General features: G+C 37.1%; 1 protein-coding gene across 1 annotated transcript in view; it reads right to left on the bottom strand.

Moving 5' to 3' along the window:
* The window catches only part of LOC114458092 (nesprin-1-like), a gene marked incomplete at its 5' end in the record, with an annotated part of 18789 nt that extends 4983 nt beyond the window's left edge, over window positions 1-13806 (bottom strand). The window contains 17 exon segments of the mRNA XM_028440345.1: window positions 976-1056; window positions 1133-1381; window positions 2276-2377; window positions 2379-2405; window positions 2481-2687; window positions 3322-3533; window positions 4052-4178; window positions 5010-5143; window positions 5486-5554; window positions 6600-6921; window positions 7621-7812; window positions 8110-8247; window positions 8339-8521; window positions 10616-10766; window positions 10860-10921; window positions 10923-11048; window positions 13495-13806. Of these exon segments, the coding sequence (XP_028296146.1) occupies window positions 976-1056; window positions 1133-1381; window positions 2276-2377; window positions 2379-2405; window positions 2481-2687; window positions 3322-3533; window positions 4052-4178; window positions 5010-5143; window positions 5486-5554; window positions 6600-6921; window positions 7621-7812; window positions 8110-8247; window positions 8339-8521; window positions 10616-10766; window positions 10860-10921; window positions 10923-11048; window positions 13495-13806 (2694 nt within the window).
* Between the last annotated feature and the right edge of the window lie 1194 nt (window positions 13807-15000).

The raw sequence follows: 15000 nt of genomic DNA, 5'->3' as shown, positions 1-15000 counted from the left end.
TCCCATTTTTAAAAGGCAATAAAACGAATATATGATCCACAATAATGCATTTTATTAGACAAAGATCTACTAATAAGTACATTTCAAAGTTTTTAGGCCACATTTGTAAAAACAGTGGAGGATCCATTTAATGTTAGCGTGTCAATAAACCCAAAACATATACAGTTAATTAAAAACTGTCAAAGTTATTTCATTAATTACTTATTACTGACGACAAAAAAAAAAGAAAAGCCAGGTTTTCTTGTGCTTTGCAGATTATTATGACAAAGGCAGCAAAACATCATAAAAGGAGGCGAGGAAGGCAACAACACATCTGATGTGTTAGAGCAGAATTTATTTAATTAATAATAAAAAAAATAAATAAGGAAAACTAAGTTTCTTTAAGCCACGTGTCAAACTCAAGGCCCGGGGGCCAATCCCGGCCCTTTAGATCATCCAATTTGGCCCGCAAAAAAATGCAACAATGACAGAAAAAACATGAATCATTGTATAAATGAAACTCAACAATATTTGCAGATGCTCACAGTTTTTCCCCGGTGCTTATATCACACGACTGCAGTAATTTTTAATGTGAAACAGTTGAAAAAACTCAAAATTCTTACAAAATCCTTCAATTTTGCTCAAATTATGATAAAATATTTCACTTAATTAAATAAAAAAATTGGTCACAAATCTAGGAAATATAAAGTGTAGATCCTGTTGTAACTGATATCTGTCGCTTATTGTTTGGATATTGTCGGTTTCTTACATATTTTGTATTTTTTGTATATGTATGTAATGTATGCAAACTAGGGCAAAATAATGTTGAAAATAATTATCATTTTCATGGATAAAATCTGTGGCCCTGCTCTGTATTTGACCCCTGAACTAAAATGAGTTTGACACCCCTGATTAAGGCAAAAAAAAGCAGTTAGCAGCCTTGGGTGAGTGGTGTAGTTAGCGCCCCCTATGGGAGGTGGAGAGTAGTAATAATACCAGACGTGTGCAGCACTGAGCAGTCGCTTCAGCAACTGTTGAGCAGACTTGTGATTTCCTCACGGACGACTCTGAGCAATCCTGCAAACACGCGACAACACCAGTCATTATGATCCCGCCTCTTCTCTGCTCCCGTCCAATAAGATCCAGTTCTCACCTGCTGTGCGTTTTTGGCCCCCAGGCGCTGGTCCAGGGCCTCCAGGTCTGAGCTGACCTGCCTCTGCAGCAGCCTCAGCCTGTTCCAGATCACATGGACCTTCTCCTGCGCCTCCACACACTCGCTGTCCTTCGTGCTGATTGGCTGATGCGGAGGCGTCAGAGCTTTGGGGTCGACCAATAGCTGAGCAGAAAGATCCTGCAAAGACGACACTTTCTTCTGAGAGTCCGACAGCTCGCATTTGATTTGCTGCAAGAAAACAACACGTTTTTACTCTGCGGCCTCCACTGTAAATATTCTCTTATTGACATTATCAGAAAAGTCTCTTGCATTGCATTGTGGGATGGACAGTCCTGTAAACGGATGCATAGAAGTGTGTTTGTGTAATTTTCTATTTATTTTGTGTGTTTTGGGAGTAATTTTGTTCATTGTTGTTGTGATTTTGTATATTTTTTTGCTCATATTGTGTATTTTCTGTTTGTTTTGTGATTTTAAGGAGTCATTTTATGTATTTTTCAGTTTATTTTGTGTGTTTTGGGAGTAATTTTGTTTATTTTTGTTGTGATTTTGGATATTTCTTGCTCATTTTGTGTATTCTTTAGTGGATATGTGTTTTTTTTGGCTAATTTTGTGTATTTTTCTGTTTGTTTTGTGTGTTTTTGGAGTAGTTTAGTGTATTTTTGTTGTCATTTGGTATATTTTTTGCTAATTTTGTGTATCTTCTGGTTGTTTTGTGCACATTTTGTTTAATTTTCTGTTTGATTTGTGTTTTTCAGGAGTCATTTTGTGTACTTTTTGCTCATTTTGTGTATTTTCTGTTTGTTTTGTGTGTTTTGGGGGTAATTAAGTGTATTTTTTTGTCATTTTGTTTATTGTTTGCTCATCTTGTGTGTTTTCTGGTGGTTTTGGGCTCATTCTGTGTTGGTTGTTTTGTATTTTTCTTTGCTTATTTTGTGTATTTTTGTTGTCATTTTGCCTATTCATTTCCTCATTCGTGTGATTTTTGTGTTTGTTGCTAATTTTGTGCATTTTTCTGGTTGTTTTGTGTGCGTTTTATTGATCTAACCAGATTTTTTTTCGGAATTCTAATAAAGGAATTCTGATTTAAGATGAAAGTTTGTTGTCTCATTTTCGTGTATGTACCATTAATGTTTTGTGACGATCTTGAAGCGTTGCCAGATCTGCTCTCTGAGGGACGGGCACGGCTTCGTTTCTCCTGCGGTCGATGTTTTCCAGCCACAGCAACCAAACCGTGGCTCATTTCATGGAACTCCTGTAGAAAAGTCCCATCAGCGCCGTTAGTGGTAACTGTTAAAATAAATAAACGTACAGTATGTGCTTCCATTACCTGGCACTGCATCAGCGCCCTCTGCAGCTCCTCTCTCCAGCCCTCCAGTGAGAGTCCCAGTCCATCCCAGCGTGAGTTCATCTCCTGAAGCCCCGCCCTCAGCTGCCACGCCTCCTCAGAGTCGGGCTCTGATTGGAGGAAGTCAGCGCTGCTCAGGTTGATGGACAGAACCTCAGATTTATGAATTTCCATCCCCTTCTGCAGATCCTGAAACACAAGAACAAAAAGTGATGAGACCGTCTGCACGTGTCAGCAATTCAGCGATGACTGGACTGTTTGATTCCACAGATACACCAATGATCATAATTCATAATGTTATTTTAACAAAGGGACGGACAACCTTTATCATCTAGGTTTGTCTGATCTGACATTATCAAAATTAATGTCAGCATTTAGAATAATCATCAATCACAGCTTCAATATAAGAAAAAACAAAGGGTTTTGTCTTTTTAGGTTGTTTTTTCAGCTTATTTTGTGTATTTTACTGATTTATTTTGTGTGTTTTTTTTGCTAATGAGTTTCATTTTGGGTTTTGTTTTGTGTACTTTAGGAATAATGTTGTACATTTCCAGCTCATTTTGTGTATTTTGTTGTGTTTTTTGCTCATTTTGTGTTTTTCCTGATTATTTTGTGTGTTTTGTTGTAATTTTCAATTTTTTTTTGCTAAGTTTGTGTATTTATGTGTTTGGGGGTAATATATTGTATTTCTGTTGTCCTTTCATACATTTATTGCTCATTTTGTGTATTTTTATTGTCATTTTATCTTTGAGGGCCAAACAGAACTCAACCCAAGTTTTTCTGTGTTTAACAAATACAAAACAACACAGAGTGACGTAGAAACCTTGAGCTTCTTGATTCTCTGCTGGATGGTGTGTATGTCCGCGCTGACTTTCAGCCCACGGAGCTGACTCAGCTCGACCTCTGACTGACCCAGCCACGCCCCCATGGTCCCCAGGTCTGACATCAGCTGCTGCCATTGCTGCAGGTTCTGTTTGTGTCGATGCTTTTCACTCAGTGACTGAGCCTGGATCAGTTCCCAGCGCTTGATCACGCCTGGAGGGGCAAAAACGACCACAGCAGTGAGAGGTAGTAGTGTGTGTGTGTGTGTGTGTGTGCAAAAATCACAGACAGCTACAAAAATACACAAAATGAACGTAAAATACACAAAATCCCGTGCAAAACATAGACGACTGACGGAATACACAAAAAAACACCTAATAACTTAATAAAAACAGAAAGCAACAAACACAAAATGAGAGACGAACGACAAATGAAAGACATGAAATGACAACAAAAATACAGAAAAATATTCAAAATGACAACTGAAATGCACCAAACTATTCGCAAAACACAGACGACTGCAAGAATACACAAAATGACTCTTAAATCACACTAAACGATGACAAAAACAAGCCCAATGATGCCATTAAAACAGAAAACAAAAACTGACGTACAAATTGAGAGAAAAATACACAAAATGTCAGAAAAATATACAAAATAACAAAAAATCTGCAAATGTGTGCACACCATTTTGATTGTCTGTTGTGTGTGTGTGTGTGTGTGTGTGTAACCTGAGTTCTGAGGGTCTGTAGTGGTGGGATCAGTCAGTCCCTGCAGCTCGTCCTCCTCTTCCGTCAGCTCCCCTTCGGCTCTTTTCACTGCATCGATGCTTCCTCTGCATTCTCCCATCAGACGCATCTGTACAGTCACACATTATTATTGAACTAATTGTTCCAATATTGACCCATTGAACTAAGGGTGTGTGACCTGACGATATTAGATCGTTAATGAGAGACATTTGAGGGAAACGGCGCATGTGTTTCTCTTCTGTAACTAACGGCAGTTTTACACACTTCTTAAAGGGACAACATCCTGAATGTGGTTTAGGAACACGAAAGAATGTAATCACACTTTTTAGCCTTAAGGAAAAAGTGGCACAAAATGTTGATATTGTGCAGCTAGTGGTTAATTAAATGGTCTTTGTTGCATTTTTCTCCACTGACTTGACCATTATTGTTTTTCTTGTAAAACACTCTTACTTTAAAAAAGTAAAAAATAAATTGGATTTAAGTCACCTATTGACATTTTGAGGAAAAATATATAGATATGAATATTGGTCCATATCACCCAGGCCTAATGTAATCAAAGCAGGAACGTTTTATCTTGTAAAGGATGATTGTCTAAACTGTGTGAAATGAGGGGTTCATAAGAATGATTTTATTAACACAAGTGTGTTACCTCAGTGTTGTTACATCATTATTGTTAAACAAAGTTAAAAAAAAAAATTGTGTGAACATGAAGTTTTGCATGTCATCCTTTTCAGATGAATAAATAAATGTGGTTATCACAGATTCATAGAACAATGGACCATCATTTTACTGACTTTATGGATGGACCCCAAAAATCTCTCCCCTTTATTCCCCCTTATAGATGGTCCTGTCTCCACATGACTGTTCTTCAGTGTTCATGGTCAGCAACAGTGGGGGTCCCCACTCTCTGGGACCTTTATTTTGGGGGTCGCAGACTTACGTAGCCCATGTACGTGGAGTCCCTGTCGGGGCTGGAGCGGTTGGTTGACCCCTCTCTTTGCTGCATGTGATGTCTCCCTGCATCTAAAGCCTGATCCAACTGCCTCAGACTGACCTCCAGCTGATCAGGTTCACCTGCACAGAACACCCACACACTGCTTCACGTGCACACTGCTTCACATGCACATTGCTTTACGTGCACGCTCCTCACATCTGGTTGTGGAATGGATTACAGTTTACATGCGTATTAGTCTAAAATACAACCTAAAAATAATAATAATGTCATCATCGCACAAATGAGAACACAAACTGGAGTTCATACATTATTAGTATTTAGAATGAAATGAATGAACAATAAAATAAAGAAAATGACACTGAATGAAGCACCTCTGCATGCATTGGTTTTATTTAAAGTCCGACTTATCTAAATAAAGTTGGTTTAGTGGATGACATGCTTTAACTGGTGCTGTTTCATACCAGAGGAGGCTTTCAAAGTGCTCTCAGTCAGTTTTATATAGGCCTCTGGGCTCTCTGGGATTACTACATCTGGGAAGAAACACATACAACATACACGACTTTTTAATGAGATTAAATCAATACACAACCCATGTACTTCATATTAAAACCTTGTTACAGAATCGTGTCAGAAATATCTTTGGAGTTTTCTTTAGCCTTGAACACACATAACATCCCTTCTTGATATGTGGGCGTGGCCTTTTTGGAAGGCAAACAGTGTTCATATATCATATCGTGGTCATGTCAGGGTTAATATTTTTATTTCTGCTCCCTTAGAGAGTCTAAAGGGTGAAATAACATTTTAATCTGAGGTTTTAGCTCTTGGTGAAGTTGGACATTATTTCTAAGAAGAATAGGAATGTTACGGGAGGCGGACTTTGACGTTGCACGTACCAGGAAAAGGGTAAGGTTACGCTAAGGAGTGTTTTTAGTAAAAACAGTTCTGGTATTTTATTTGCAATTCCACAAACCAAACGTTAAGGTTTTCTTTCATCAAAGGACATCAAAGGACACATCAAAGTGACCAGCAGACGCTTTGATTTTTGACGATAGTTGTAAAATGTCAAGAGATCAAATAACATAATAATAAAAGAAAACCTTAACATAGTATTAAAAAAAGATCAAAGGACACATCAAAGCGATCAGAAGACCTCTGAGGAAGACTGGCAGTTGACAATTGAAACATGTCAGGAGATCAAAATAAATTTCCTGAATGAAAAATACAAAACATCAAAGGACACATCAAAGCGATCAGCAGATGCCTCTGAGGAAGACTGGCAGTTGACAGTCGAAAAACATGTCAGGATATCAAAGTAAATTTCCTGAAAAAAGTTGTTTGAATAAAAGAACGCCTTAATATAGTATTAAAAAACATCAAAGGACACATCAAACATCAGATGCCTCCGAGGAAGACTGGCAGTTGACAGTTGAAAAAAAGTTGTTGGAATTAAAGAAGACGAGAAAATTAACTTGCCGGAATTATATGGTTCTAAAAACTTCAGCTTCGGTTTTCTTTCATCCTGATGTTTGGAAATAATTTGTTATTGAAAAATTTCACGCATCTCAGTGGTCGTACCTGAAAGTACTGCAGTCGCCGTCCTCAGATACTCATCCTCCTCCTCCTGTCGACCTCGGCTTCTCTCGGCGTGGCCCCGCCCTCCGGGGCTTTCCAAACCTCGGCTCAGGTCGTAATCGTGGTCCCACTCCAGAGGAATGGAGTCCAAACTGGCCGGCGTGTCCCGTCCCGAGCGCTCGCCGCGTAGCAGCGCCGCCGTGGCCGAGGTTTGACGACTCGTGGGCAGTGGCGAGGACGAGTCGCCCCACTGCAGCTCAGACAGATCTCCACCTTCCTCCATGTCCAGCTCTCTGTCCGAACCATCCAACTCATCGTCAGCCAGCTGGAGACACCAGAGGGAAGGAATGAGAAGAGAACCAATGGTTGATCAACAGGTGGCAAAAATGGTCCAAAAGTGGCAAAAACATGGCAAGAAAAGAGAGAGCAGTCAATAATGGCCAAAAAATGGGCAAATAAAGATGAAGCAGGTGGTATGTAATTTCAAACGGGAGCTTTAATGAGCAAAATGTGGCAAACAATAGTGAAAAGGGCAAAAAAGTGGAACAACAAAAGGGAAAATGTAGGAAAAAAAAGAAACAAGTGGTATTAATTGGGCAAAAGGTAGCTTATTTGGATAAAAAGTGGCGAAAAAATTTTAAGAAAGGACAAAATTGGATAAAAGTGTCAAAAAGAACTTGCAAAATTGGACAAAAAATAGAAAAAATTTGATATTTATTGACAAAAGGAGCCAAGGTCTGAAAAAACTGTCAGAACTTTTGAAAAGGGGCAAAAATGGCCAAAGGAAAAGTTAAAAAGAGGTTCAAAAGTTTCCCCTTTTAAGGTTTTTTTGGGGAAATAATAATCAAATGAAGACATAAAGAGCCACATGTTGAGAATCACTGACTTAATAACAGCTTCTACTGTACATGGTGTCTCTATAATGTAGATATCTGGATAGAAAATATCAGTAATTTCTATTCAGAAATTATCCAATTTCTAACATTGGCTGTATTTTGGTCCCAGGACCTGTAAGTTTACTCACAGGCAGCCGCGTGAGCTTCTTGAAGTATCTCTCCACGCATCCAAACACTTCCTGACAGAATCTCTGAAGCTCCTCCAGCTCCTCCTCGATGACGGCCGCGTCCAGAGGTTCACTTTTCTCAATCAGAGCCTCTCCCTGTCTGAACACCAGCTCTATCTTTGACGTGTTGAGGTAAATCTCCTGCTGGAAGGCCTGCACGTGCATGTGCACGTGCACAAAAATTAAAGACACAACAGAGTCAAACACTCAATGAAACTTGTCACCTAAATGTTACAAAGATATTAAGGAAAAGTTTTCTTCCAGATCTCATTTAATTGTGAGTCAAGTATCACGACGGTTGGTGCTACCAAATCATTGGCACATACCATTATATAAAGGCAGTAGCTACTGTATCTGTACGGTTGCCGTATCAATATACCGACATTCTATCCGTATGCAGCCAGTTTAGGTTACATGACTAACCCTAACCCTTCATCGTCATGTTCATACCTTGAGCTGCTTTATTTTGGCCTGAACGTCACACTCCGAGAAGTGCTCGATGTTGGTGAGCTGCAGATCCATCTCCGTTAACCACACCACGATGCCGTCACGAGTGCTCTCAAACTCCTCCCTCTGGCTGATGAAATGCTGCAAACAACAAACAAACAAAAACACACTGAACTGAGCCTTCGTTTGTCCTTCATGATCAGAGTGAACGACACGTCTGAATATTAATCACCTTGAGTCTGCGGAGGATGGAGGCCACTCTTTTCTGTAGGTTATCCCACCGTCTGTTCCCATCATGCACCATTTCTTTGAGGCGACAGGAGGAGTCTGTGCGGTTTTCCCGCGCGAGGCGTCGGTACTGCTTGTTGATCAGCTCCAGCTGTGTCAGACACTCCTGCACCTGACGCTGGAAGGCCTGTGAGCAACAAACAGCAGAGGTTTATTACTGCAGACGTGAGCAACATGCACCACCATCTATTTATGTGCAACAACACACAAAATGACTCCAAAAACACAGTATGTGACAAAATACACACCCAAAAACACAAAATGACTCATTATGCACAAAATGACAATATAAACACACAAAACTGCTCCAAAACCCTACAATATTACAGGAAAATACACAAAATGACTAAAAAACACAACAAATAACTAAGATACGTATATGTATAAAAAAACAACGAAAATACAAAAATTACTCATTACACACAAATGCACAAAATGACTCAAAAAAACACACAAAAATACACCAAACACATGGAATAAAACAGAAAAATCCACAAAATGAAACCAAAATACGAAAAACAACACCAAAAACACACAAAATTACTCGTAAAACAAACAATATTACAGGAAAATCTTCAAAATCACAATAAACTACAAAAACACAAGAAACAAAACAAATATTAAAAACTATTGTAAAATACAGGAATTTACTCATTACACACAAATGCACTAAATGACTCCAAAAACACACAAAATGCATCCGAAACAAAATGAAAAAAAAAAAAAAATACATAAAAACAACAACAAAAACACACAGAATGACACCCAAAACACACAAATTGACTAGAAAAACACAACAAATAACACAAACATAAAAACTACAATGAAAATACAAATGATTACGCATTACACACAAAATGACTCCATAAATGTAAATGAAAACCCACAGAAAATGCGAGAAAGATGTAAAAAATGACAACAAAAACAAAAAGTTATTAAAAAAGTACAAAAACCGACACAAACATAGACAACAAAAATACACAAAACAACAATAAAAATACACAAAAAAAAAATCTCTTTTTAGTTGAACATTTAGAATCAATTCTTTAAAAAACAAAGCACTTTGTTATATTTCTAATAAAAGACAACTAGTATTCTGCATTCATTTGATTAAACTGGAAACATATTCTCAGCTCTGGCTCTGCAGACAGACAGACGGCCACGCAGCAGGAATGTGCACGTGCACGTGCACAGTGATTGACTGCATCAGCTGAGCTGCAGTGTGAACGAGTTTAAGCAACATGACACTGTGTGTGTGTGTGTGTGTGTGTGTGATGGCTTTAACATTTGCACTGACTCTCTGGATCTAAAGAGAAACTAAATCCGACCTTCCTCTAATAATAATAATAATAATAATAATAATAATAATGATAATAATGCATTGGATTTTATATAGTGCTTTATCATAGACACTCAAAGCGCTTTACAGAATAAAGTGCTTTGAGATTAATATTACCAAAAAACAATGTCTTTAAGGGCAGTTACTATTACATTTTTACATTTTCACTCATCTTTATCTGGAATTTTGTGTATTTCTGTTGTCATTTTTTTCAGTTTTCTTTCATTTTGTTTGTGTTTGTTGTTGTTTTGTGTTATTGAGGAGGCATTTATTGGGTGTTTACTGTCGTTTTGTGTATTTTGTGAGTAATTTTGTATATTTTGTCATATTGTGTTTTTGTATACCTCTCTTTCATTATGTGTATTTTTGTTGGCATGATGTGTTTCATGTGAATTTTCTGTGTGTTTTGCTGTCATTTTGTGTATTTTAGTGTCATTTTGCACAATTTTATTGCCGCTATGTATATTTTTCTGTATTTATGGTGCCATTTTCATAACTTTTCTCTCATTTTGTGTGTTTGTTGTTGTTTTGTGTTATTATGGAGTCCTTTATTGGATTTTTGCTGTCGTTTGTGTGTTTTTGTAGCTGTCTTGTGTGTATTTTGTGAGTAATTTTGTATACTTTTATTGTCATATTGAGTGTTCGTATACTTCTCTTTCATTATGTGTTTTTTGTTGGCATGATGTGTTTTATGTGGATTATGTGTGTTTTGCTGTCATTTTGTGTATTTTAGTGTGATCTTTGCATAATTTTATTGCAGCTTTGTATATTATGTCATGTTCTATTGCTGTTTTTAATATTTTTCTCTCATTTCGTGTATGGGTTTACATTAAATTTAAACACTAAATAATTGACTAAAATGTGAAGAGTTGGACGACGTACCTCAAACTTTTTATGCTCCTCTTTAGCGACCGTGTAGAGAACCCCGGAGGAGTTGGGCATGGCGGCTGTTTTCTCGGAGCTCTTCAGCCATTCTTCAAACCTGAAGTAATCGTCCAAGAACTTCTGCCACAGCCTCCACGTCTCCTCAATCCTGCAGAAGAAGAAGAAGAGAAGAAACGCTACACTAGAGTCTATAAAACGAGCAGCAGAAGTGCATGTGCATCGTGTGTGACGAGACACTGACTTGAGTCTCCGTTCCATGGACATGGCACAGATGTTCCTCCAGCGTCGGTCCAGCCCTCTGGTGGGCCTGTTGGATGGAGTCACATTCTGTTTCTGTGGAGCAGGCGTCGCAGTCGTGCAGCAGGACTTCACACAGGTTCAAAACGGACGCCACCCCCGTGCTGTGCTTCTCTATGTCCCGCTGAAGCTCCTGTGGAAAACGTTCAGGGGACAAACAACGTTAGGGATGGATATAGGTACCGGATTCTACAGTTTTTAATTCAAATTACAGTTTCAATTTACAATTCAATTACGATTAGAGTGAACAGCATTATTTCCAATTCTTTTTTTCTCCTCAGAAAGTCAATTACAATTACATTCTCAATTGCTGAGCCTGAAATAAATAACCTAATAAAAGTTAACCTTCCCCTTGTGTTAGCTTTCTGTTAGCATCTCTAATGCTAACGGGTCCTAAATCAGCTGTAAAATACACTAAAAACTAATATCTATCATCTCATGTATTTCCCATCTATTGATGACCTTTTTAGGCTTCATAATCAATGATAATATAGGTGTTAATATATATAGTGTTGGCGTCTGAGCCTGAGGCTGTTTTTAATGGTAAAATGTAGGAAAACTTGATGTGAAACATATTTTAATAATTATTAACTACATATGTGTACAACTGTATATAGAACTGTAACATGGTTCAACAGTTTAGTGTTAAATTATAATTGACAATTTTTATAGAAGTTTCATGACAATTACAAATACAAAGTCAATTATTTGAACTTAATTACTATTTTATTATGATTGTTTAATTACAAAGATTGTTTAAATTACAATTATAATTAAACCATCATTGTAATTAATCATCAATTACCACAATTACATTTACAATTGACCCCAACCTACCAGTTCAGGTAAAATCAAACAATTCGGGCACTTTCAATAGCACTGAACAAATAATTTTTTATTATTTATCATTTATTACCACATTATTATTTGTTGTCATTTTGTGCATTTTTTAAATGTTGTTTTGGGTATATTTTATGTAATTTTGTGTTTTTCAGAGTGATTTTTCTCATTTTTTTCTCATTGTGTGTGGTTTTTGCTGTCGTCTTTGTGTGTGTTTGGAGTCATTTTGCATATTTCTATGGCCGCTTTGCATATTTTTCTGTCATTTGTTGTCATTTTCTATATTTTTCTCCTATTTTGTGTGTGTTTCTGTTGTGTTTTGGTTTTATGGAGTCATTCAGTGAGTTTCTGCTGTCGTTTTGTGTGATTTTAGAGTCATATTGTGTATTTCCGTAGACGACTCGTCTGTATTTTGAGTGAGTTGACGTGTTCTTTCTGCTCCAACTACCAAGTAAAATTCCTTGTACTGTTTTTTAAACTGTACCGGGCAAATTTTTAGAGTCAATTTATTATAATATTATTTATCACCACACAAAAGTACCGAAAACTGGTACCGTTGAGTACCGATACAGGTACAGAGTATGGGTTTAAACGTGTACTCATCTCTATACAAAGTTCCACTGTGAGGAGGAAGGAGGTCAGATTTAGAATCCTGGCATCAGGAAGTGTGTTGATATCAACCCTGGACGAGCTTTAAAATATGAGTCACGCCTTCCTGTCCTCATGTGCCTCAGTGTCACTAATATCAAATGTTCCTGTGATAATTCGGTTCTACACGTTCCAATGTCCAAAAGTGTAAAAAATAAATAAACTCCAGATGAAAACGTGTGTGTGTCTTCAAGGTTCAATAGTGACTTGTAAACCGTGGTCTTTAATGTTTAGCGTGTGTGTGTAGGCTCCATGCTTTGTATGTGTGCCTGTTTGTTCCTGTGAGTCAGCGTGCAGGGATTAGGAAACCCAGCCACGTGAGTTAATAAGCCAATCACGACACGATTAAGTTTGGCGATGCCGACAACAGTGGTATTCACTTTTAACATGGTTAGCATTGTTAGCGTGGTTAGCATGGTTAGAGTGGTTAGCGTGTTTAGCTTGGTTAGCGTGGTTAGCATGGTTAGCATGGTTAGCAGTGAGATGCAGCCGGAGCACCACATTCTTTTGGTGTGGGAACATTTGACTTTAACAGTGGTATTTACTTTTAGCATGGTTAGCGTGGTTAGCATGGTTAGCGTGGTTAGCAGTGAGGTGCAGCCAGAACACCACGTACAGTCTTGCGATGTGGGAACATTTTACTTTAAAATGAAAAGAAAACTGAAATAAAAAATGATCTGTTTACATTGCAGCTGTTTTCAGTGCTTACAGATGTGAGCCTTCGTCACCTTATAAATACGCTGGATCCACGTTACAAAATAAATGGCCAGTTTACGTTTATTATGAATGGACAGTAATGTATTTATTTATTTTATTTTTAAATGAATATTTACTAAGTTTTACTGCCAGAGTTAAGCACTTGTCCTTTGGAAGCGTTATTTTATTTTCTATGTATTTTTATTAAGTTTTGTTTAATTTATTATAACATACACTACACCATACATAGGAATGTCTTTGCTTCAACGTAAAATAAAACAGTTTAAAGTAACACTTGCTGTTCTTTAAAATGTACTTAAAACAATGGAAACACTTTAACAGAGGTACGTATTGAAGCGTGGTCGGACTGTATCGTTGCATCCCTAGTATTTTACCTGCTGCTGGCTCTGTTTCCTCTGGATCTCTTTGTCGTCACAGGTGGCGTAGACGATGGGTCTGGACAGTTCGGCCTCGATGTGAGAAAGCCACGCCCTCAGGCTGCTCATGTTTTTATCCAGCTGCTGCACCGCCACCAACGTCTCCCTCAACTTCTTCACCCTGGTTGTGTTCAAACAGTGACAGGTCACATGACAGGAAAACAAACAGGGATCTAAGGTAAAAAAAGGGTCTTCACAGGAATGGATGCATTTCACACAGTTGTGCAGTGATAAGTTTACACAGATATGTAAGTGGTAAAACCAGAGCAAATTAGTACAAAATATGCAAAATTACTTCAAAATTACACAAAATTAGCAAAAGAAACGAGCTTCTGCCAAATTCATTTATCTGGATATTAAAATGTTCCTGATCATGGTACCATGATTATTCACATTTTAAGGCTTGGAAGACATTTATATTCCATTAATAACCATAAAGTAAGTTCACGACATTTTAGCCAAAGATGAGAGATTTTGTTAATCTTTTAAAACTAATTCAGAACCATATGAATCTGGATCATCATCTAATCACTAATTCCTTATAATATTATAATTTATCACTGTAACCTGACAGCTTTGATTGTTCTATATATCTGTATTATATTTATTATGATTATTATTATTTTTCTTATAGAGGAAATGATTTTATTTTTGAGGGCCTAAACACGTTAAAAAACTCATGAAAATTATTACCCATTATAGGACTGGAAAAATGTGATATTTTAGGAGAATTGCATGTGAATGGGAAAAGGACTCAATAGCGCCCCCTTGGAAATTATATTGCTTCCAGCTTGGATTGATGACATCATCACTGTAGAGAGTGGTGAATTATTCAGTGTACTGAAGAACTATTACTTCAGTACACTGAGAACTTAATTTTATTTATTTTTTCTACTGTAATGTGTGCACTTATTATCTATTTAATCAACAGTCTTTTACTTAATTATTACTTAAAAATTTTTCTTTCTTTTTTGAATCCGATCTGGATGAAACTTGGTGGTCTAATGAAGGAACCAACCTGAAAACTGCGACACATTTCATAAAAATCAGTCAATTAATAACAAATTTTCCAATGATTAATGATGGGGATTTTGAAACTGATCCAGAATCTGTTTATTGATCCCAATCCAATCCAAAATATGATGGAATATTCTATATTGTAATGTAAGGTCTATTCTTAGTTGAATTTTTGTCAAAATGCATTAAGTACTTTTGAAGTAATCGTGCTAAAAAACAACAAATAAATAAATGAACGTTAGTGAAAATACGAGCTCTTACTTCTTGTTCCCACGACTTAGGTTTTGAACAACATTCATATCTCTAATAAGACACACCAACCAAACTAAATAAATACAAAAAAGTCCCTAAAAGCAAAAACTCAGGACTCACAACAACAATATTCATTTTTAATCACTTTACCAAGAGTTAAATAACATCCATTAAACACAACAATAAGTAAAGCTG

The sequence above is a fragment of the Gouania willdenowi genome, chromosome 24 (assembly GCF_900634775.1).
Source record: "Gouania willdenowi chromosome 24, fGouWil2.1, whole genome shotgun sequence".
NCBI classification, from domain to species: Eukaryota; Metazoa; Chordata; class Actinopteri; order Blenniiformes; family Gobiesocidae; genus Gouania; species Gouania willdenowi.
This window is presented reverse-complemented; position numbering and strand designations above follow the sequence as displayed.